At 36.5% G+C, this 22398-nt stretch overlaps 8 protein-coding genes and 1 pseudogene across 9 annotated transcripts; 4 read left to right on the top strand and 5 right to left on the bottom strand. All coding sequences in view use genetic code 12, as the record gives it.

Annotated features, from left to right (window-relative positions):
• Positions 1 to 310: 310 nt before the first annotated feature.
• CANMA_001885 lies at positions 311 to 3733 on the bottom strand (annotated as a pseudogene). Its single transcript has 3 exons — positions 3677 to 3733; positions 3079 to 3551; positions 311 to 2204 (listed from the first exon to the last, which is right to left on the bottom strand). Coding segments are annotated over exons 1-3 (2424 nt in total).
• A 3982-nt stretch (positions 3734 to 7715) lies between these two features.
• TCC1 (Tcc1p) lies at positions 7716 to 10112 on the top strand (the record flags this gene model as incomplete). The annotated part of the gene is made up of 1 exon (XM_051813893.1): positions 7716 to 10112. One exon carries the CDS (start codon positions 7716 to 7718, stop codon positions 10110 to 10112), a length of 2397 nt encoding a protein of 798 aa, XP_051672506.1.
• A 273-nt stretch (positions 10113 to 10385) lies between these two features.
• CANMA_001883 (uncharacterized protein) lies at positions 10386 to 11249 on the bottom strand (the record flags this gene model as incomplete). The annotated part of the gene is made up of 1 exon (XM_051813892.1): positions 10386 to 11249. The coding sequence occupies one exon, from the start codon at positions 11247 to 11249 to the stop codon at positions 10386 to 10388; it is 864 nt and encodes a 287-aa protein (XP_051672505.1).
• A 223-nt stretch (positions 11250 to 11472) lies between these two features.
• On the top strand, positions 11473 to 12531 carry CANMA_001882 (uncharacterized protein; the record flags this gene model as incomplete). Its single annotated transcript, XM_051813891.1, has 2 exons — positions 11473 to 11671; positions 12029 to 12531. The coding sequence occupies 2 exons, from the start codon at positions 11473 to 11475 to the stop codon at positions 12529 to 12531; spliced, it is 702 nt and encodes a 233-aa protein (XP_051672504.1).
• A 567-nt stretch (positions 12532 to 13098) lies between these two features.
• CANMA_001881 (uncharacterized protein) lies at positions 13099 to 14085 on the top strand (the record flags this gene model as incomplete). Its single annotated transcript, XM_051813890.1, has 1 exon — positions 13099 to 14085. The coding sequence occupies one exon, from the start codon at positions 13099 to 13101 to the stop codon at positions 14083 to 14085; it is 987 nt and encodes a 328-aa protein (XP_051672503.1).
• Positions 14086 to 14287: 202 nt separating this feature from the next.
• Positions 14288 to 17938, top strand: TIP120 (Tip120p; the record flags this gene model as incomplete). Its single annotated transcript, XM_051813889.1, has 1 exon — positions 14288 to 17938. One exon carries the CDS (start codon positions 14288 to 14290, stop codon positions 17936 to 17938), a length of 3651 nt encoding a protein of 1216 aa, XP_051672502.1.
• A 26-nt stretch (positions 17939 to 17964) lies between these two features.
• On the bottom strand, positions 17965 to 19323 carry RIT1 (tRNA A64-2'-O-ribosylphosphate transferase; the record flags this gene model as incomplete). Its single annotated transcript, XM_051813888.1, has 1 exon — positions 17965 to 19323. The coding sequence occupies one exon, from the start codon at positions 19321 to 19323 to the stop codon at positions 17965 to 17967; it is 1359 nt and encodes a 452-aa protein (XP_051672501.1).
• A 91-nt stretch (positions 19324 to 19414) lies between these two features.
• On the bottom strand, positions 19415 to 20458 carry CANMA_001878 (uncharacterized protein; the record flags this gene model as incomplete). The annotated part of the gene is made up of 1 exon (XM_051813887.1): positions 19415 to 20458. One exon carries the CDS (start codon positions 20456 to 20458, stop codon positions 19415 to 19417), a length of 1044 nt encoding a protein of 347 aa, XP_051672500.1.
• A 270-nt stretch (positions 20459 to 20728) lies between these two features.
• FUM12 (Fum12p) lies at positions 20729 to 22207 on the bottom strand (the record flags this gene model as incomplete). Its single annotated transcript, XM_051813885.1, has 1 exon — positions 20729 to 22207. One exon carries the CDS (start codon positions 22205 to 22207, stop codon positions 20729 to 20731), a length of 1479 nt encoding a protein of 492 aa, XP_051672499.1.
• Between the last annotated feature and the right edge of the window lie 191 nt (positions 22208 to 22398).

Genomic DNA, 22398 nt, shown 5'->3' with positions numbered 1-22398 from the left:
GGTACAAATTTTAGGCTTTCACATTGACATTGATTGTAATGGAAACTTATCTTATTGTCTTATCAGAGTTCACTTGTGCCATATCTTTATAATACAACAGATCTACTTTCTTCTTCTTCAACTATTGTATGGTAAGGGGGAAAGAGAGCAGGGAAAGGTATTAGCTTTCCCCCACAACTTCTGAATAAAGTAAACTCTTAAAGCAAAAGTTTCTACAAATCATGTGTCTATTTGCATCTATCAGTCTTAACACATTCTATTTACAAAGGTTCTTCTCTACTATCCCCACCCATTCATCGTCTCATCTTAATTACTCCTTCCAAAAGGTGAATTTCGTCAGTTCATCCATAACAAAGCCATCATCATAAGATACTCGTTCATCATCACCACCACCATTGCTTCTGCTAGCCCATTCATTCAACACTTTATACTCCTCATTACGAATCTCCTGCATCACTTGTGCAGCATCAACACCTTCACCCAATTCATCCTGACTCATCAACTCAAATTTAAATACACCCTCGTCATCATTACTAGTGTTCCTCGCCATTGGAACCAAACTTGAATAAATAGGTTTACTAGCATCTTGATACCTAATTAAATGAAACCGACTCTTTTTGAAAAATTCATCCTTGCGCACTAAATTGCCATACTTGTCCTTACCACTAAAAGTCTTGGCAATATAATTAGTTATAGGATCTCGTATAATTGCCTTAACTCCAGGATACAAATATAGTTTGATCAATTCATTGGTCCGTTTCGTGCCCACTGGCTTTATGTTGAAATAACCGAAATTCTCAACTACTAAATCAATAGCTCCATAGAATGGAGGTACTAAAAATTTTGCAAAATCAGTCTCCAATGTCTTCCCGGCAACGCCAATGGCAAATTTGTTTTCCAATGCTGGTGGCACACCATTACGAAGGAGGGATTTAGTTTTCACGATGTCACTGAAGATATGCGGCTGTATATTGGTCACATTGCGTAATTGATATAACCCGCGTTTAGGCAACTGCACAAACCCCAATCCTTCAAGATTGATCACTTGCGGCCCCTTTACCGTAATATAAGGCGATTTATACAATCCATTTTGAAAAGTAGCTGCGCCCTTAATCATTCGATGGATATCTTTTGACGATTTAAACGAATCGTACAATTGATGCATTTGTTCATTAGTATTGAAACCAGGCACATCGTAAGCCGTCTTTAAACCAATATCGACAGGGATTATATCGCGAGTGAATCCGGGCAAATAGGATATACCAGGGCCGATTTTTGTCATGAACGAAGAAACAAATTTTTGTTTAACTTTATTGACTAAACTAGGTGGTAATTTCACATGTTCATGTTTAGTATCCAATTGAAGTTTTTTCTTCTTCGACAACTCTTCATCGAGTAATAAACTTTTAATCAATGTTGATTTACCACAATTGGTGTTTCCAATGATGTATGATCCATTAGGTATGAAATGATACAATTGTTGCACCGACCAATTATTTTTCCCCGATGAGACAAATACTTGGTTCCGAGGCACATTGAATTTCTTTTGCAAGTAATCTTGAACAAATTGCTTAGTATAATTCTGTGATGCTTCTTTGGCTTTTTCAATTAAATTGTCCGCTTTGGTCATTATGAAATACAAGTCCTTTGCGGGACGGTACTTGAATATATCACGGTTGATACCCATAGGGAGATCATTAGCACTGAACAAATATACAACTGGCGAATCAGGAGGGATTTTGGCCATAACGTGAGATAACTGATCAATGGGGTAATGTTTACCATCCATTTCATAGTTTGAATTATAAGTCATTTGTCGACATCGAATACAATCATGGCTGTTTTCATCAGGCTCTACTGTATACAACTTTTCAATCACTTGTCGTACAGTTTCACCATCTTGATTAACTGGTGGAGAGTCGCCATTGTTCTCCCCCTCTTTTGGAGAATCATTAAACTTGTTACTAAGGAGTAATTCTTGATCTTCTGGAGGTAATGTATCTTTTAATTTCTCATACACTTGATTCTCATATTTAATGTACTTTTTCGCATCGTCGGAAGTGGAGACGGAGGTGGAGGCAGCATCTTTTGGTTGAATGAAGTAACCTGGTTTTGATGGATCAGTGGTTTGTAATTTTATCCCGCATGATCGACACTTTGGTTCTAGCTTGTACAAGAATGGCAATGCTATGTTTGATTGTCTTCTTATAAATAATGTGAGGGCATATTTTGGTCTTGCTTGGAAGAAGAGCAGTCGTAGCATTATTGTTGGGTGTTTGATGTATACAAATGTGTTGCTAGGAATTTGGTCTTCTCATTAAGAAGCCTTTTTTGTTTTAATTTTTTCTCAATCATTGTCGTGGTTTCCAGTGTCGCAAAAAACTTTACGTCGCAGATATATCAATCCAGAAAGTATGGAGATGAAAAATCATTAATACACCCTTCAAAGGAATTATCACACAACAGTGGCAATATCACGCATACGGTTCGATGAACATCACCACAGTGTGAAAGATGATGTTGGATCTAAACAACTAATTATTAATTTCCTTACTCTTCGACACCTGGAATATAAACGAAGAAGGAAAAGAAGAAAAGTTATCAAAATTTAAGTATTTTGTACCAAACCTGACTAAATGCGCAACTAGAGATACTACCGTGGACAAGTAAAGACTTATGATTTGCTCATTTAATTTTTAGACAAGAACTTTACACTTTGGTTTTTGGATAAGTGGGGCAATTATACTGTTGTTGATACCAGGTCTTATTGCCTTATCTTGAGAATAACTAAAATAATCCATTGGCATACATACTATATCCTCTAACAGACTGCACTTACCGGGAGAAAGCCTCTTCAATAAAACTTTGTTATAGATTCTTCATGTATATATAATAGCTTCTAAGGGTTGATTTATCTTTACTTTGAACTACTAGAGTCCAAAGTTGCTGGCAGGGTGACGACTTGTCAATTATTAGACTCACGATGAAAATATTCATTCCAGACAAGCAATCCGACATCCATCCATTTATTACATCTATATCTTTAGCAAACTCTGTGTCTTCTCAAACAATTCATACCACGGAACATTCTTTGCATATGGTATTATTGCCATAATTATCACGATTAATTTCATAATGAAAACCGTCATCAAAACGCAAGTTAAACTATGCTTGACAATTCCTCGTTTTGTAAGTTTTCTCCATATGCGCAAACCTAGCTCGATCATTATCAACGAAGTTGCGAAAAACGACTGGATACAAATTGACTGGAAACCGTGAGGTTTCAAAATAAAAAGTGCGTAAAAAAAAGGATCCAAAAGACCCGAACAAACGCTGCTTGGTTCAAGAATGCTAAAAAAAACCCTCTTTGGTTTATCTTGCGGTTGATTAGTCTCTTGATGTTGCTCCTGGGAAACTGAAGTTGTTTCCAACCCGTCATCGTCAATTTGTTGTTTCTCTAAGTCATCGCCGAGGTAGCTTTCATTAGCATGATGTGTTTCCTCAGCTTTCTTCTCCATTTTCAGTAATAGCCAAATTAAGACCCACGGTATCTGACTGTGCTTTGCTTGGCAGTTAAACTCGAGAAGTCAATATGTCAACAGGTTTTTGGAACTTATATTTTTCCCGCGCTTTGCCAAGTCACGCTATATCTGTTGGAATTTGTACACGACCATACACATCTGACAGTAAACTCTATTGTATTATTATTGTTAGGGTTTTTATTAACATGCATTGATATTTTAGTGACAAAGGTTGCAGCAGAGTTGGTAGAGCAAATAACTCGACTGTTTTTAGTGGTTATGCATTTGTGTATACAAAGCATATTGTGTGTATTTCATCTGAAACTTTGTTGTTGTTGTTGTTGTTGTTGTTGTTGATGTTATTAGTCTTACAAAAAGGGGGTAGATTCATCTTTTAAGTAAAGATGCTTTCAATTGTCTCAACAATTTACTCGTAGTAGCAGCTGCAGCAGGACCTTCATAACCTTTGAAATGGTGTTAAGTAGACGAAAGTAGGAAAAAAGAAATGTATTTTCATTTCATGTATTCAGTGTGGAGACAATAACAATACCTGTAAAGTAGAAATTAACGATAAAAAGAATACCTATATATATAGGTATGTTTGTTGCACGCTACCATTTAAGCTTTGGGAGAACACCGGAAATGGAGCGGAAGAGGGGAAGGAAATTATCTCAACTTAATATTTTATATATTTTATATATTTTATTAACGTTTATATATATATTTTTTTTATTTAGTTTTTAAAAAAACGTTAATAAAAAGAAAATAAAATAATGACTATTCTCAGAAATAAAAATAAAAATAAAAATAAAAATAAAAATAAAACATAATAGAGACAGACGAAGAAGAAAAAAGATGATGATGATGATGCTTTTAGAAAAGACAAATTTAGTTTTAGAGAAGAAATTCCTTTATTGGGGTAAACACAAAACAAAATAGGAGATAGAACTTAAAAACACAAAATTCAATATCTAAATAATTAATATAATAAATAAATAATAAAAAATAGCAAACGAGAAGCAATGAAAGAGAGAGAGAATATTACACAAATGTAATCAGATACTTCTTTACTATATTTTTTGAATTGTTTATTGTATTCCTTACTGGTGACGTCTTTGTGCAGATATTATAGTTTATGTTGATTAGCTAATTCGTTTCGTATAAAACAATAAGAAAACAGAATGAAAGCAACTTAACCTAATTTATATGCACTATACTATATGCTATATGCTATATGCAAAGCAACACACAAAATAACAATAAAATAATAATCAATGAGCTTTTATCTTCCTTTAACACGAAATAACAAACTTACAACAATTCGAAACAAAAACAAAAAATGTGTGTGTCAATAACAACAACATAATTTACACGTGAAAAAAACAAAAAGCAATTGTTGGTCATTCATTTCGTATCAAAGAAGACAGAGACACACAGAGAGAGATACATACGAAGTGCTTTTATCTTTCACGCTATTTTGTTTTCTCTCTCTATCTCCTTCTGTTTTTGGACCACAATTTTTTTTTTTCACTGTCTGTATCTCTTTCTGTTTTTGGCATACTTTTGTTTAGATTTGTTTTCACCATTTGAGGATATAAGTATAGGATTTAAAAATATACTCGTGTCGGTGTCAGTAAGACTGTATCTTAATTCTAGTTGACGAGAGAGAAATCTGCTTTTCGTTCCAATTCCACTATTGTCTCTAACAATAATTTTGTGGGATACAGTATGTACTTCCTTGTACATCATGTATGATCTAAAAAAAAAATAGAAGAAATGCACACATATATACAAAATAACATGGTTGAGTGTGAAATTGGATTTTGTCTTTTTTAAAACAGAGACGAACACGTAAAAAGTTTGCCAACAAATTTTTGAATTCCATGAGAGTACAATACAACAACTTCACTTTTTGTCTTTGAGTGTCCTTTATGTTCTGCGTCGGTGGGTGTCTATCACATCTTCATATCACTCTTCTTCTATAAGTGTGATCCTGTTGGTCTAATGTATTCATTTTCTTCTTTCCCTTCCCCTCCCCCTTCTCCTCCCCCTCTCCCTCTCCCTCTCACCCAGACCTTTTTGTAAAAGAAATTGACTAAAACCACCCACAATCTCTTCTGGAAGACATCAATACAATAAGTATAAAATAAGTGTAAGAGTAAAGAAAAAAAGAAAAAAAGACCCAACAACAGTTAAAATAAAAAACCAGAGAATAACAATGGACCCGGTAAATAAGGTTTTATAGCTTTTGATTTAGTGTGATGTTGATAGTTTACACACTTACATATGCATATACACATGCATATGTATAATCTAAAATTCATTGTATTGCATTTTATGCATAGTAGGTTAAATGTACTATGCATAAAATGCAATATTAAAATAATTAATGTTAGTGTTGTTTGCTGTGTGTTATTGTAATTGTTTATTTTTTTATTTCTCCTGGTTGTAACTTACTACCACCCACTACTTATGCATATGCCTAAATATATATTATTTTCTTTTTTTTTTTTTCTTTTTAATTTTAATTGTTCCTTAACAAAGAGAGAGAGTGAGCAAAGAGAAAGAAAAACGTTTATTTATTGTGTAATAATACTAATACTAATACTAATACTAATAATAGTAATAGTAAATAAAATTATTATGTATATTATTCTAATTGTTGGGATATTGTGCGTAAATCCAAAACACAGTCCACAATGTAGTAAAACTACAAAAGAACAATACAAATGAACTTAACTTCAGCCAAATTGTTATAATGCTAGAAGAAATGAGTGACACAACAACCATACCACAATAACAATATATGCAATGGGGTCTAACAGGGGTGTGCAAAGCAAATTATGCAGGAGTACAAACAAAGACCAAACAAATAAAAGACATACTAAAGTGCTATTCGATTGTTTTTAATTTTTAGTTCTCCGTTTTAAAATTTAAAAAATAAATTTAAATTAAAATTAAAATTAAAATTAAATACAAAAAAAAATATTAAAAAATAAAGAAATGACAAAGACGAAAATAAAAACAAAAGCAAAGAGTGGCAATGAAGACAAGACAAGACGATTAAGTTATATATATATATATATATATATATGTATATTGTTAAAAGTAAATCTCAAATATACTTCAAGCTAGTTGAATTAATTGAACCATCTAACTAACTAACTAACTAACTAACTAACTAACTAACTGCATGACTGACTAACTGACTGAATAACCGAGAAACCAAACTAACCAAACTAACCAAATTGACTGGATAAATCAAATTCCAACATTAAAAATAAATTTTTTCTTTTTATTCTTTCTTTATCACCCTTTTCTTCTTCTTTTTCTTCTTCTACTTCTACTTCTTCGAACTTTCAACTACTCAACAATCTCAACGTCACTTCTAGACTTACTCTTCACTACTTCACACCTTTCCTAAAAGAGAAAGAAAGAAAAATTACGACAAAAAACCATAGACAGACATCAAAGACTTTGTCACATACATATATACACCAGAACCAATTAGATACACATATATAAACAAAAGACTACTTGGTGGTCTCTATCCAACAACCAACAGATCTACATCACTCTTGAAACAAGAGTTACTCATATCCCTTTTTTCCACCTCCATTCCCTCCCCAGATTTGTGTTGAACAAAAACAGCAAAGAAAGAACGAAAAATAAATCAAAATAAAAATAAAATAAAATAAAATAAAATAAAATAAAATAAAATAAAATAAAATAAAATAAAATAAAATAAAATAAAATAAAACACAACACAACACAACACAACACAAGAGAAACAAATAAAAGAGAGAAAGAGAGAGAGACTTTGGAAAAAAAGATCCCACGCCAATAACACATCTTTTTTTTTTTGGTCTTTTTTTTTTATATATATATCCACCAAAGGTGATCATTGTTGTAACAGCTACTTTTACTATCAAGATCTATATACATATTCAAGGTAACTAAAGTATCACCGTTCATTTAATCAAAGAGAGAGACGTTGAATACTACTGCAAAAAAAATCACCAACAAAGCATTGATTTTACCCATCTCGCGTTGATCTATTCCACCTTTGTATTATTTCACCATCATCACCACCACCACCAATCCACCACCACATCCACCACCACATCCACCACCACATCCACAACTTATACAAAATCAATCATCAATTCCTCTATCCTTATAGCCTCAAACTAAATGGTAAAGAGAACAACAACAATAACTACAACAACTTCAGAGCCATCACCAATGGTGAAGAAACAAACAGTGTACAGTAGTTATGACACAGCAGCAATTGAAACTTGGGTCAAATGTGGTGAATGTGCCAACACTCTTGGTCTTACAGAAGCAGCAATAAAGTCGTTTGAACATGCCGTACATCGAGATCCATCCAATATCACTGCTTTGTGTGGCCTAAGCTTGTCACTTCGAGTCAATGATATTACTCAAAATGAAACTTTTGGATCTCAATCAGCTATCGAGAAATTGAATGCTTCAATTGAAATGTTTCCCAATCTTTTAAAGAATCTGAATATTTTCAAAGAGTTGTCGGAATGTTACCTTCTTATTGGATTAAATGAACAAGCACATCAAGCTATTCAATCAGCTATACAGTTATCTCCTCAAGATGCTTCATTATGGCTTCTTAGTGCTCAAACCTTAATTAGAGCAGGAGCAAGAAGTCACGCTGCAAGTTCACTATCTCATTGTTTATCGTTATTACCAGCAAATGAACCCAATTATTCCACTCAAGATATTGAAACGGCTCGAGCTGCTCATGCTGAATTGGCAGCCATTGCTGCTGCCGATGGTAATATAGAAACTTCAATTGCTGAATTAACGGCAACTTTGTCATTACCTCCGCCACCCTTGTCAAGAATAGACGAACATATCGCCCTTTGGTGTGCATTATCCACGGCAAAAGAACGAGCTAATGATATTATGGGAGCGATTAAAGCATGCGAAGATGCCCAACTAGCTGTGGGCGATTCTCCCAGGATATTAATGACAAATGCCTACCTATTGCTACTCTTAAATCCAAGAGAGAATGCTGATGCAGCAATTACAATATTGAATAAAATTGTTACATTACCAGAAGATGAATCATTGATCAATGAAGGCACCGATTTTTTACCCTGGTATTTACTAGGAAGAGCTCATTCATTTATGGACCGTCCAAGATTAGCCTACGATTCATACCAAGTTGCATTGAGATGTGCATCAAATTCACCAATAACTTGGCTAGCTGTGGGTAAATTATATCTTGAATTGAAACAATTACCAGATGCATTGGCAGCATATTCACAAGCATTAAAATTGCAATTGGACGATGGGTCACAGGGTACGGCTACGGCATGGGATGGATTAAGCTGTGTTTATGAACGATGTGATGATCATTTGATGGATGCATCTGATGCGTGTGACCGAGCTGGATTATGCTATAAGGCTATTGGTGATTTGAAAAATTACAATTATTTCGAGTCAAGAGCCGAACAATTGGCAAAAGCCGCAAAACATGCTGGCCCTATACCTGAATTGAGACAACCACCTGATGTACCTAGTTTTTTGTTGAGAGATTTGGTGGCTTTAGCACCAAATGAGAGGATTGCCTATACTCAAACTCAAAGACAATCACCGCAGCAAACTCCAGCACAAGTGCAACAACAACAACCTCAGCAACAGCAACAGCAGCAACCACCAATTAAACAAGAACAAATTCCATCAGTGCATCAGACACCATCGTTACAACAACAGCAACAGCTTCATCAGCAACAACCACAATATGGGCCACCAGTACCACCACAACAATCAGTGCCATTGCAACAGCAACAACAGCAACCACCTCCGCCACAATATGGTCTACAACCTCCTTCTCAACAACCGTACCAACAAGTGCCACTGTACCATCCATCGCCATATCATGGGCCACCAGTACCAGCTCATACACAAGCAACACCTCAACAACAACACCAACAACATCCCCAACAACATCCCCAACAACAGCAACAGCAGCATGGGCCACCTCCGCCACAACCATCACTGCAATCGCAACCACCGTCACAACAACAAACTCCATCACAAACGCAATATCGCGCTGTGCCACAACAACCACAGTACTATTACCCACCACCACAAATATCACAATCACAGCAATACTTTTACCCACCTCCGCCTCAGCAACAGCAGCAACAGCAGCAGCAACAACCCCAACAACCCCAGCAACAGCAACATCCCTCATTACCGCACCTTCACCAAAATCAACCACAACCGCCACCACGACAACAACAACAGCAACAGCAGCAGCAACAGCAACAGCTCTCACCACCACAACTCTCTCATCCGCAGATACTTCACGGCGGTGGTGCCCCTCCTCCACTATCAACAGCTGGGGGAGTGCCACCGCCGCCCCCAGGAACTCAATACTCTATGGTTCCGCCAACACCGGGAAGCTTGCCACCACCGCAACAACAACAACAACAAAGCACAAGCCAAGGGCCACCGCCACATGCTACTTATGGACTGTATTTGCCCATACCTGGAATTAGCAATAGCAATGGCCAACTGCAATATGCATCACCCAATTGGAGGAGATAGTACATAGATGTTCAGTTGGATTAGAGCATGTGGGATGATGTTCACTTTTACCGAAAATGGTGGGAATGGACGAAGCTTTTTTTACTTAATGGTAAATGTTGCTTCAAGAGGTGTTCAATTGTAAAACTATTGGTTAGCGATTGCCCCTAAAATAGAAAATTTATTTATGTTATAGTTGTATTAATATATTTAAGTCATCATTCATTAATAAAACTACAAGAGCAAAGTAGGGTTCGAAAAAATCTATAAAATCCAACAACCTCTATTAAATCCTCATTCAATCAACTTTATTAAATCAAACCACGAGCCACTGAAATGATCAACCTCCAATTGTGTCAATACTTGATCCAATTTGGTATCTTTGATAGCACAAGGCAAAGATACATTCAAACTGGGTAATAAATCAGTCAAACTATCGCCAATATACATTACCTCATCTCCATTAGGTGAGTGGTGTTGATGGATATAGGTTAACTTGTCCAGAGACGTTCTAATTGCGGGACTTGGCAACCAGAACCCAGTGGTGGTGCTGGTAGGAGTAAGCTTAGAGCCACTCACTTGCTCATCCACCAACAGCAGCTCTTCTTCATTCTTGAATTCAAATTCATTAGTAATGATCTTGATTTTACTCCCATTCACTCCCCTATCATTGTCAATCCCATTACGCTTCAATACTTCTTCAATAATCAAACTCGTCCAATTAACACTCAAAATAACCACTTGTTTGTCCAACACCAAACACCGTTGCAAAAAATCAACAGCACCAGGCCGCAACTCAACATGCCCAGCAGCTTGATTACGTATCTGGTCCTTGGTTAAACCACGAAAAATGCCATCGTGTTCAAGAGCAGTGACTGAACTCATTTCAATTGGAAGCATACCTTGTTGAAACCGTACGTGATCATCTAAGGTTACACATGGGCCAAATTGCGATTTGTAAGCTTCGTAATTGGACATGTATATTTGAGTATAGTGGCTGAATGGGGGCTGTAGTTTGGAGTTGTTGATGTAAGGAACTTGAGCCAAGTACTGGATTGTATCTTTGGTGGTTAGGGTTTCGTCCCAATCGGCAATTATTATCTTTGGGGGAGAAGAAGAAGAAGAAGAAGAAGAATGAGATCGTAGGTTTAAGGGCATTTGCTTGGTTTTTGTTAGTGGTCTGTATTTTAGTAGTCGATGCATTGATATATGTACAATGCTGTAGCATCCTCGCAAAGTTCAATGCCGAAGACAAAAAAAAAAAATTAATAAAAAGCGCAAACCTTAAAAAATCTTTCACCCAGTCAGCCTTACTTTCTCCTTCTTCATCAATTACAAAAAAAAAGGGATACACGTTTACTACTTTCATCCACAACCAACAATGAGTTCAGACAAGCAAGACAACAAAGAATTCGGTCAATTGGGCGACATTGCCAAGAAATTGCAAGCATCACAAGGTGAAGGCGGTAGCAATGAGCAAGATTTAAAAGCTCAAGCTGCTGAAGCTTATGGCAAATTTGAAAAATTGTCCGACAAGGAAAAAGAAGATTTGGTTAAAGGAGGGTTGGGAAAACTTGAAGGTAAGAGTAGTGGCAATTCTGAAAAGAAGTGATTGAACAACTTACTATAAAGAGGGAGGTGACTATATTATTTGTATATGGGTATGTTTATTGAATTATCATCTGCTGTATTTTCTTTTTTGCACTTGTAGAACCAAATAGTGACGTATTCGACTTCCTCTTGGACCTTTTGCAAAGCATGGTTATGAGAGTAGGAGTTAGTTGGCCAAGTGGTATGCTGTTTTAATGATCACAACTTTAGAAACAATGTAAAAAAAAAAGAATTGCCTAAAATGGAAAGTCAATAAGGAGGTGCATATTACATATTGCACAATCTCTTACACCCTCAATAACCGAGCAATACAACTTGTACATCAGAGACCACGCCATATAAAAAGAATCATATTTATCTAGTTGTGTTTTCAATTTACCACCACAAACTTAGAACCTCACCTGAAGTGCCATATAACATATTCACAGACCCACTAAAAATGAGTTCACAAAATACCAATAAACCTGCAAATGAATCAACCAACACTACCGCCGAGAATAACCAGAATAGCAACAATAACAACAACAACAATGGAGCCGCCCACAGTGAATTAGATCAACAAGATTTAAACCAGATTCAAGACGTCGCCAAAAAGATATTAAACCCCAACAATGAAAATCCTCAAATGAATGAATACATTCAATCAACCATGTCATATATTGGAAACATGATGCACAAGATGCAAACGACTAATGATAAAGATGCTACGGCAAAGGAAATTGCTGATGACTTAACAACTAAATTCAATAATTGGAAAGAAGAACGAGAAAAGAACAAGAAAGAAGAGACCAATGGGCAAACTAGTACCGAGGAGAAGGAGAAGAAGTGAGGGAATGAAAGAAGCAAAGCAAAGCAAAGCAAAGCAAAGGACAGTTAAAAATAGAGGGTAATTTTTATAAAGAAAATGTATACAATCCTTATATCTATTACAAGTGGAACTAAAAGTTTTCTCGTAACAGACTCAAACCATGTATTTATATTTCAATCTAGCAAAGAGTCTCTTAATGACATCCTAAAGGTTGGAATTTAATTATGATAAATGCCCCCTCTATTGTTTTGTTGAATGTCTATCTTTGCCCCCAATCTTTTGTTTTGGGAATCTACAATTAACAGACACACACACACTGTTAACAACGGTGGTAGTATCTTGATTATATATATGTATATATATATGTATAAATGTATATGTATTAACAACCTATGTAGAGAGTAATACACATGGGACAGATGGTGGTAGAGAAAGAAGAAGAGTATGATGAAAAATAAATTTTTCTCTCTTTCTCTCTGTAGTTATAAACGAGAGATGCGCATCAAAATGAAATCCCATCTCTCTTCTCCAAATAATATATCATACTCCATTAAATAGTATACAAGCAACTCATACTCCCTCCACACAATGAGTTCTATCCCAGCTTGGAAAAGAGCCGGTCTTAGTGTCCAAAAAAGCAAACCAGAAGAAGAAGATGAAAATGACTTGCTAGAAACAAGAAGAATCGATACTGCTGATTTAACCAAAAATCAATTGAAGAAAGTTAGTAATAAACGTAAATTACAAGAAGCTCTAGGCACTTCATCATCAACAACAAAGAGCGATGCAAACAAAAAACCACCAAAGAGAATAAAGTTGCCTAAAAACGAAAGAAAACCACCACCAGTTAAAGATCAACTAACTTATTTAAAACAATTTGCCAATGATAAATCAAATTGGAAGTTTAATAAACTGAAACAGAATTGGATATTGAAGAATTTGAAAGATATACCTATGGAATATGAACACGAATTGATATTGTACTTGTCTACCTTGCAAGGTGGTTCAAGGGACCGATTAGTTGAAGAGTTGAAACAAGTGATTGAGAAGTGGAATGTTGAATATGAAGAAATGGAAAGGACAATTGAACAAAAGTTGTTGAATGGTGGTGATAAGGAAGAAAAAGAGGACGAGGACGAGGGGGAAAAAGAGGGACTGAAACAAGAAAAGGAGGTAAAGGAGGAACTGAAACAAGAACAGGAACAGGAATCCAATCAAGAAGAATTGAATTTGGAGTATGTGGTGAGATGTAAAGCTATACTAGATTCATTAATCGATGATAAAGTACAAGTTAAGGGACACGATGATGATGAGGGTGAGGTAGCAACGCATAACGAGAAATCAGATTCTTTTAAGGAGGAAGAAGTTGAAGTTAGAGAGAAAGAAGAAGTCGCGGCGAACAAGATGAAAGACAAGAAGGACAAGAAGAAGAAGAAAGATAAAAATGAAAAGAAAGTTACCAAGGACAAGAAAGATACCAAGGACAAGAAACACAAGAAGAAATCAACCAAATCAGAATCTCCCAGTGACACAAGTGATGTATCTAATTTGATTATAAATGAAGTTGAAGTATGAGTACTGCTATACAGCTATATATGTGTAGTTACGTTGTGTACCTTCCATTTAATGCCAACCCTGCAATGTGTCTCTATCAAGAGAATTTGTAGTTGCCAAATTTTATTTGGGGGTGAGAACGAAAACCAACAAAAACCATTTTAACTCGAAAATAGAATAATACACACCACACTCTATTGCTATTGCTCTTCAATCACAACAAATGCCAGATATAGACTTTCGCGTACTAGAGGATAGAGCCATTGACGTTGATCCAGACATTAGGTTTATGGCATTGGAGGATCTACGTAAATTCCTTACTGATGAGACTGTAACCACCAGCAGAAGCGCCATCAATCAATCATTAAACAATTTGATCCCCATTCTTTTGAAAATGTTGAACGACCCCAACCCCGATGTTCAAAACCAAGCAGTGAAATCATTCGAGCCAATGGTTAGGTACTTGAACGATGACTCCATTGTTAAATTGATCAAGAAATTGTTTGCCTTGGTGCAAGAAAGTAACAATAAGGATACGTCTTCGTCAAGAACAACAACCAATTTTAGAAGCTTTACAATTTCAATTCCCAACATGGCTTTGCGGTCGTTATTTGCTCAATCCAATTCAAGAGCCAAGTCTGATTTTGTTTCCGATAAATTGTCAATGTCAAATTATAAATATGATCGAGAATTATCAGAATCGATAACTAATTTTCTTATCCCATTGATTTTGGACAATGATACTACAATTGATAATATCGAGCTATTGATTGATTTGATTAACGAATTGGGATACGTACTTTCACAAGAAGAGTTGGTAAAATTGGGGAAATACTTCATCAATGTGGGGTTCAAAGAGCTGGGAATTATTGGTAAAAAGGCAATAGTTGGACTCGAAGGAGTTACCATTTTGATTCGATCAGCGGTTGCCATTGATCGATTAGTTGATGAGATATTGAACCAGGTTCAACAATCGAAATTAAACAACAAACACTTTGTTTTGTATCAATTATATTCAGTCATTTTGAAAAGAGGTCTTAAACCAGACAAGATTGATCAGATTTATGAGACAGTGAAATTAGAAATAGAGTCGTCCGCTACCGGTAATGATAACGAGGACTTGGATTATGATCTTCTTGAACAGCTGAATGCTTTAAAAGAGGAGGCATTTACTACATTAATTGACTTGGAGAAACAAAACTTTTTATCTACAACATTCAAAGGTGAAGTTCTTGCTATAATCACCAAGTATCTCAAATATAATCCATTGCATGATGATAGTGACGAAGACATTGATTCCGATGGTTACGATGAGATTGATTTTAGTGACGATGAAATCGAAGCTGGCGATGATCTGGATTACGACAATTCGTGGAAGTTGAGAGCTAAAGCTACCATATTAATTCGTTCCTTACTTGCCAGTTTCCCTGACACTTTGGAAATATTGTCGAGACAAGTATTGCCGATATTACCACTTAGAGATTCAAACGATCAGGTTGTTATTGAAGCGGCTAAATCGTGCATTGCAATCGTGCAGGCTACATCACCACGAGACTCACAGAATGTGCAAAGTATTGGCCTGATATTGCGTGATCGTTTAGAAGATGTCAAGGAAGAACAGTTGCCGTTATTTCTTCGTATTGTTGAGAGTTTAAATCGATTTGACAATTTACCATTGATTGAAGCCACTTTTGACATATTGAGCCAGAGAAATGTAATCTCCTCGGGATCGTTAGACTATTTGCAATTCTACTCCAGTGTCTTGAAGTTCCACAATAATTTAAATGCCAATGCAATTGAACGTGTCTCGAAAGATCTTGCAACCAATCTTGAAGACAAGTCCTTTAATTTGATTTTGGAAACTCTAAGAGGTCTCAGTATACTTTTCAAACACAAGGATGCGTCAAAGATACCAAACATTGACAACATATTGAGTTCATTAATGGATAAAGTGGTGAATAGTAAACAATACCCTAGTGATTTGGTACGCCTTGCCATTTCGTGTCTTGGTGAAGCATTGGCAAATAATTTGGTTTCATCGGATGACAGAATATTGGATGTTTTCAAAACGTCAATTGGTTACGAAGGAACAAGTAAAGTGACTATTGATGTGCTTAAAAACTTGTACCATTTGAAGCCAATACCTCAAGATTACTCCTTGTTTATTATCGACAAATTGACCAACTACATCCTTTCAAGCAATGAAGCAACTTCATTAGCTACATTAACGTTACTAGACCAAATTGTTCATCAATTACCTGCAAGAAAATACGACGACATAATTTCCAATTTGTTGCAGTTACTTCGTGTCACCAGTCCTTTAAACTATCAGTACATTTTCCTGATTTTTAACCACTTGTCAAATGAAATCATTCGCGATGATGAGTACCGTACTCAATTGGTGCAAATATTGATACAGTTGGTTAATGATAAAAAGATTACTGGCGATGACGAGGTGTTTTTCCAGTTGGTTAAAGCTGCATGCCAGTTGGATAAATTTGTTTATTCCCAATTGGAGCAGAATTTATCTGCTAATGTTCCAATAACGCCCAAGATCTTGGCTGTTTGTGTTGATAATGAAACTAGGGATGAATTGATTAGTGCAAGGCTGAATGAATTCCGCAATTACTACACTGGCGATATCAATAGTGCCAAATTTGCCTTTGTGATTTTATTTTTAGCCTTTTCACAAACTGAAGTGCCTGATTTACTGGTTAATTCTTTGATTGAACTTTTGCAAAAGCCCAACTTTACCAATGATGCAAATGTGCAAGCAGCATCAACTGCATTAGGGTTAGTTGCGGAGAATGATACTGCCACTGCAATACCTCGCATACTTGATGCATATAAGCAAGAAGCTCTGTCGTCAATACGGGGGTCGTTGATTGATTCATTAAAGGTGCTTATTGATCAATGTGATGACATACAAAAATTGCAAATTTGGCAAACTGTCTTTGCCTTGCAGGTTGATTATAATCATGATTTGATCCCTGAATTGAGAAAATCGGGTGAGTTGCTTGGTTCAATTGCATTTTCCATCAATGAAGCCGAGATTAGACAAGCTGTTGAGGGACAATCAAATCAGAGAAAGATTTATCTTGTCTTGGTAGTTTCCAAGTCTTTAATCAGTGGCCTTGAGCTGTCAAACACCAGTGATAGATTATTAACTTACTTAGTAACGGCATCAATCAACTGGCTCGACATCGTTGATGTTGATATTAGACAAATTGTTGTTGGTAATTTACTAACTGGTATTCACAGTAAACCAAATATCATTCTACCACTTTTGAACGATTTGATTTTACCTCAATTATATAAGCAGCTTACAGCAGAAAAGGCATTCAAGAAGATCATTACTATGGGTCCATATAAATATGTTCTTGATCAAGGTTTGGAGATTAGAAAATTGTGCTATGAATTTATTTATTCAATCTTGGCCATTGATGAAACAACACTTGACAAGTATAACATCAATGTGCAATTAATTGCTCAGAATATAATTGAGAAGGGACTAATTGATGATCAATCAGATATAATCGTTCTAGCATGTTTGAACTTGTTGAATTTCCTTGATTTGCATGAATCACAGTTTAAGGAATTGATCAAAAGTTCAAATCAAGAGTTGACGGATAATTTAATCAATGGGTTGAATGTTCAATTGAACAAGAAATTATCAGCTAAAGCATCATCGCAAGAAACTGAAAATCATCAAGAGCGAATCAAGTCAATAATTAGATTATCGAAAAAGATTAATACCGTGTTTGAAGCATTACAATCGGAGTTCGATAATTTGGGTGTATTTGATGCTTGGAACCAGTATCATAATGGTATCAAGCAAAATTTCACCGTTTTCTACAATAGTGCCAAAAGTTAGAAATGTGTTACCTGTTTTCGCAGTGTCTATGTATTTTGAGAAAATAAATAACTATTGATGCTTTGTAATGTACTTCTTTGGGGATTAACCTTGTATAAATTGGATAATTTACCTAGATGTTGTTTAATCAATGTCTTGGTAATTGGTGGTGGATCATCAATCTTCTTCCAATCAAGGTTAAAGTTTAAACAAAGAAGGATCAAGACTAAACCGACACTTAGATCCTTACCAGTGCCACACAAGATTGAGATTGGTGACTGTAAATCAATCTTTGCGATAATCTCTGGCATCAATGAACGCAACATATTTGACCCCTTTTTATTATTTGGGATTTGGTATTGAAGTACTTGTTTAGTAGACTTGTCATTCTTGTCAAGAACTGTCACATTGTCGTGTAATATAACTGTATTAAATGGAAGTTGGTCAAAAGAGATAACATGATTTACACAACCAAAATAAATCTCGGTTTCGCCAACTGCTTGCACCATCAAATCCAGCGATGCATCACTCTTATTCATACCCTGTATAATTTTCACCAATTCATCATCTCCTCGCCATGATGGTATATATCCCGTTGAAGGGTCAATTAAATTGTTTTTGACTTGCCAAAAGTAATTAGCATCAAATTCGGGTAGTGCCTTGGGGACCCACAATTCATGGTCATCAGCTGATCCTTGAACATAGTCAAAACTAATCATATCTCCATTTGAGCCTCTAGTAGTTATTGTTTTATGAATAGGGACTTGTTTTGAAACTGACACACAACAAATGTTAAACACATTGTCATCCAATTCCTCACTAGCACAACCGGGGTAGAAAAACCTCGGAATCAAAGGCTTATTTAGTTTATGAGTATATCTACCAAACAAGTTTAACTCCCTGACACTCTTGACAAACTCTGGTATTAGTTTCTCAATAGAGTTGTGTTCACTTCGTGGTACAATCGACGGTGTACGTAACCAACCATCTTGCGACTCGCCAAAAAAAATAGTATTCACAACAGCACACCATATAGGTATCGTTTTCAATAAAGCATCAGGCATGGGCTTACCGCGTCTGGTTGAGTCAACAATAATGATTCCTTGCTTGTCGTTTATTATTGGCAAAAGATGTAAATTCAATCGTCGTAATGAAAATGACCAAACATTGGTATGGCCATCAGTTGACTTGAAATAACAAGTATCGGTCCTTTCATTTGGTGGAATGTACCATAGTCCACAACGTTCGTTGGCTATTAAAGGTAATTGCAATTCCTGTTGTACGAGGTTGACAAATTTGGCATCATGGATAATTGATTGAAGTCTATTTGTAAATGAAAGCAGTGATTTCTTGAGTTCCTTAGTTATAGCATTGATATCATTATTTTGATTGAATAGAGGATTCATTAATCAATTCTGGATATCTGTTATTGGTAATGTAATAGGATACAATAAAAGTTACGTAAAAGTTATGTAAAAAGTGTTCTATGATATTGTCTCATTGCCGCATTTTTTTCCGTTGTTTTTCCAATGCCCTTCGTTTTTCCTCTTCCATTTCTCTTCGGTCTTCTCTTTCTGCATCCAATCTGGATCTCATTTCTTCTTCCAAGACATCGGCACCCGTAGCTTCCATGTCGTCATCTTCATCGTCATAATCGTTATATTCGTAATACTTGCGCTTTTTACCCTTGTTAAACATGGCCCAGATCTCATCTCGGTTATATTCATCTTCAGCAGCACCTTCTTCTTCATCTTCGGATGCGAGAAAATCACCCAAGTCGTCGTCATCCTCTTCTTCGTTGTAACCATACCCACGACTTTTTGAGTTTGTAAATTGCCTTTGTTTGAGTCGTTGTTGAATTTTTGCATTTGGCTGTCTTGCGGGTATTGGCACTTTTGGTAAAGCTTTTCGAATAGGTGGCTCGGGTCTAGCATTTGGTAATGGTTTACTTCTGACAGTATCCTGTTTCTTATGAAGTTGATTGAAACCATTGGGGGCTTTGGTCGCGGTGACAGGTTTCCTACTTATAGTTGCACTTTTCTGTGAAAATGGCTTGGGTGCCGTTGGTTCAGGAGACTTGCTCTTTTGTGGAAATTTGATAGATAGTTTCTCACTGTCGATTTCATTTGCTTTCTTCATCAAGGCACTAAAGTTTAGTTTCTTTTTAGCTGGGGCTGGTGGTGGTGGCGACAGGTTCCATTCTGGTTGAGTTGCTTTTTTTGCGCTTTGCCTTGGCCGTTGGGTTGATGATGAGCCAGACGAGGCAGTTGTCCTGCTTGATGGGTTCACAGAAAGAGTGGACTTTTTGCTCTTGTTTCCATTTTGTTTGGCCTTTGCTGCTTCGGCCTGTTCTCTTTCTAGTCGCCGTTTCTCTTTCAATCGAGCAACTACAGGATCGATGGATTTGCCATTAGCGCCACTTCTGGGAAACCCCCCACTTGGTTTAGTTTCTTTTACTTCATTTTGTGGTATTTGAGAAGTAGACTTGTTGGGTAATTTACCTCTTTTTTCAATCTGTTGGAGAATGGAAGATAGTCCCATGCGTTGTTGATGACCTTCCTTCAAATGATATGTTAAGGTTTTTGTATATTTGAAGAATCTCTTGTGCGTGCGTCTTTCGTTTTGTGTTTGTTTGGCTGTTACGCACTGGGGTACGCAGACACTACAAGACCAAAGCGACTATTGCGCTAGTGCCAAAAGGCCCAAGTACACTTCGCCAACGTTGCCACCAGTAGCAACTTCTAAGCCTTACAGGTTGACCTACTTGCTAAAACTTGAAAAAACTTTGCCTCTATACACAATAAATATCCTCTACTTTGGACCAATCATCAATTCTGGTCTGACCCATTCGTCAAACTCTTCACTGCTCAAAGCATTCAATTCCAAGGCAGATTGCTTCAAGGTCAATCCTTTCTTGTGAGCATTCTTGGCAACTTTAGAAGCAGCATCATAACCAATCTTTGGGTTCAAAGCAGTAACCAACATCAAAGACTCGTGCAAGGTCTTTTCAATCTTGTCCTTGTTGGCAACAATGCCGTCAACACAATGTTCTCTAAATGAGTTGGCACCATCAGCAACTAAGCGAATTGAAGACAACAAGTTAGCAATCATAACTGGTTTGAAAACATTCAACTCAAATTGTCCTGAAGCACCAGCAAAAGTGATAGCAGCATTGTTACCAAAGACTTGACAAGCAACCATAGTCAAAGCTTCATTTTGAGTTGGGTTAACCTTACCAGGCATGATTGACGAACCTGGCTCGTTTTCTGGTAAAGACAATTCTCCGTATCCACATCTTGGACCTGATCCCAAGTATCTGATATCGTTGGCAATCTTGAACAATGATGCAGCAATGGTGTTAAGAGCACCAGATGCTTCAACAATAGCGTCATGGGCGGCCAATGCTTCAAATTTGTTTGGAGCAGTTTGGAATTCAAACCCAGTCAATGCAGAAACAGCTTCAGCAAATTTGGCGTCAAAACCAACTTTAGTGTTGAGACCAGTACCAACAGCAGTACCACCTTGGGCCAAGTACAACAAATGAGGTAAAGCATTTTGGACTCTCTCGATACCATTGGTAAGTTGTTGTGTGTAGCCAGAAAACTCTTGTCCCAAGGTCAAAGGGGTGGCATCTTGCAAATGAGTTCTACCAATTTTGATGATATCTTTGAATTCATCGGCTTTTGCTTGTAATGAATCGCGCAATTTGGTCAATGATGGGATCAAAGACTCTTTGATCTCAGTAACAGCAGCAATGTGCATAACAGTTGGGAAAGTATCGTTTGAGGATTGCGACATGTTACAGTGGTCATTTGGATGGACTGGCTTTTTAGATCCCAACTCACCACCCAAAATTTCAATAGCTCTGTTGGAAATGACTTCGTTGGCATTCATGTTGGACTGAGTACCGGAACCAGTTTGGAAAACAACCAATGGGAAATGATCATCCAATTTACCTTCAGCAACTTCAGTAGCTGCTTGTTGGATTGCTTTGGAGATCTTTGGGTCCAATTGGCCCAAAGCTTCGTTAACCTGAGCGGCTGATTTCTTTTGAATACCAAAAGCTCTAACGACTGGAATTGGCATACGAGCAGCTGGGCCACCAATTTTGAAGTTCATCTTAGATCTAGCTGTCTGAGCACCATAGTATTTGTCATTTGGCACTTCAATTGGACCAAAAGCATCAGTTTCGGTTCTGGTATCCTTGAAGGAAATAGCAGATGCAGTGAAAAATCTCAACTGGGAGGTTGATTTCACGTTAATTGCAGTTTTGGTGAATGATCTCAACATGTTTGATACAGAATATTGACCGTGTGATTGAAGAGTCTAGATTTCGAAGCAGAACTATATTCTGGGGTTGGGACATAAATTTTCATTCATTTTTATATTTACCGGAGGATAGGTAGCAGCAGAACCCGCAATTAGCACTTTTGTGTAATTCTGTTCTCGGATCATTCAGGGACTCATTTTGATTGGTCAGT

This window comes from Candida margitis, assembly GCF_024628925.1.
Source record: "Candida margitis strain CBS 14175 chromosome Unknown scaffold58, whole genome shotgun sequence".
Classification (NCBI taxonomy): Eukaryota; Fungi; Ascomycota; class Pichiomycetes; order Serinales; family Debaryomycetaceae; genus Lodderomyces; species Lodderomyces margitis.
The sequence above is the reverse complement of the archived record's forward strand: the minus strand, read 5'-3'. Positions and strand labels throughout refer to the sequence as shown.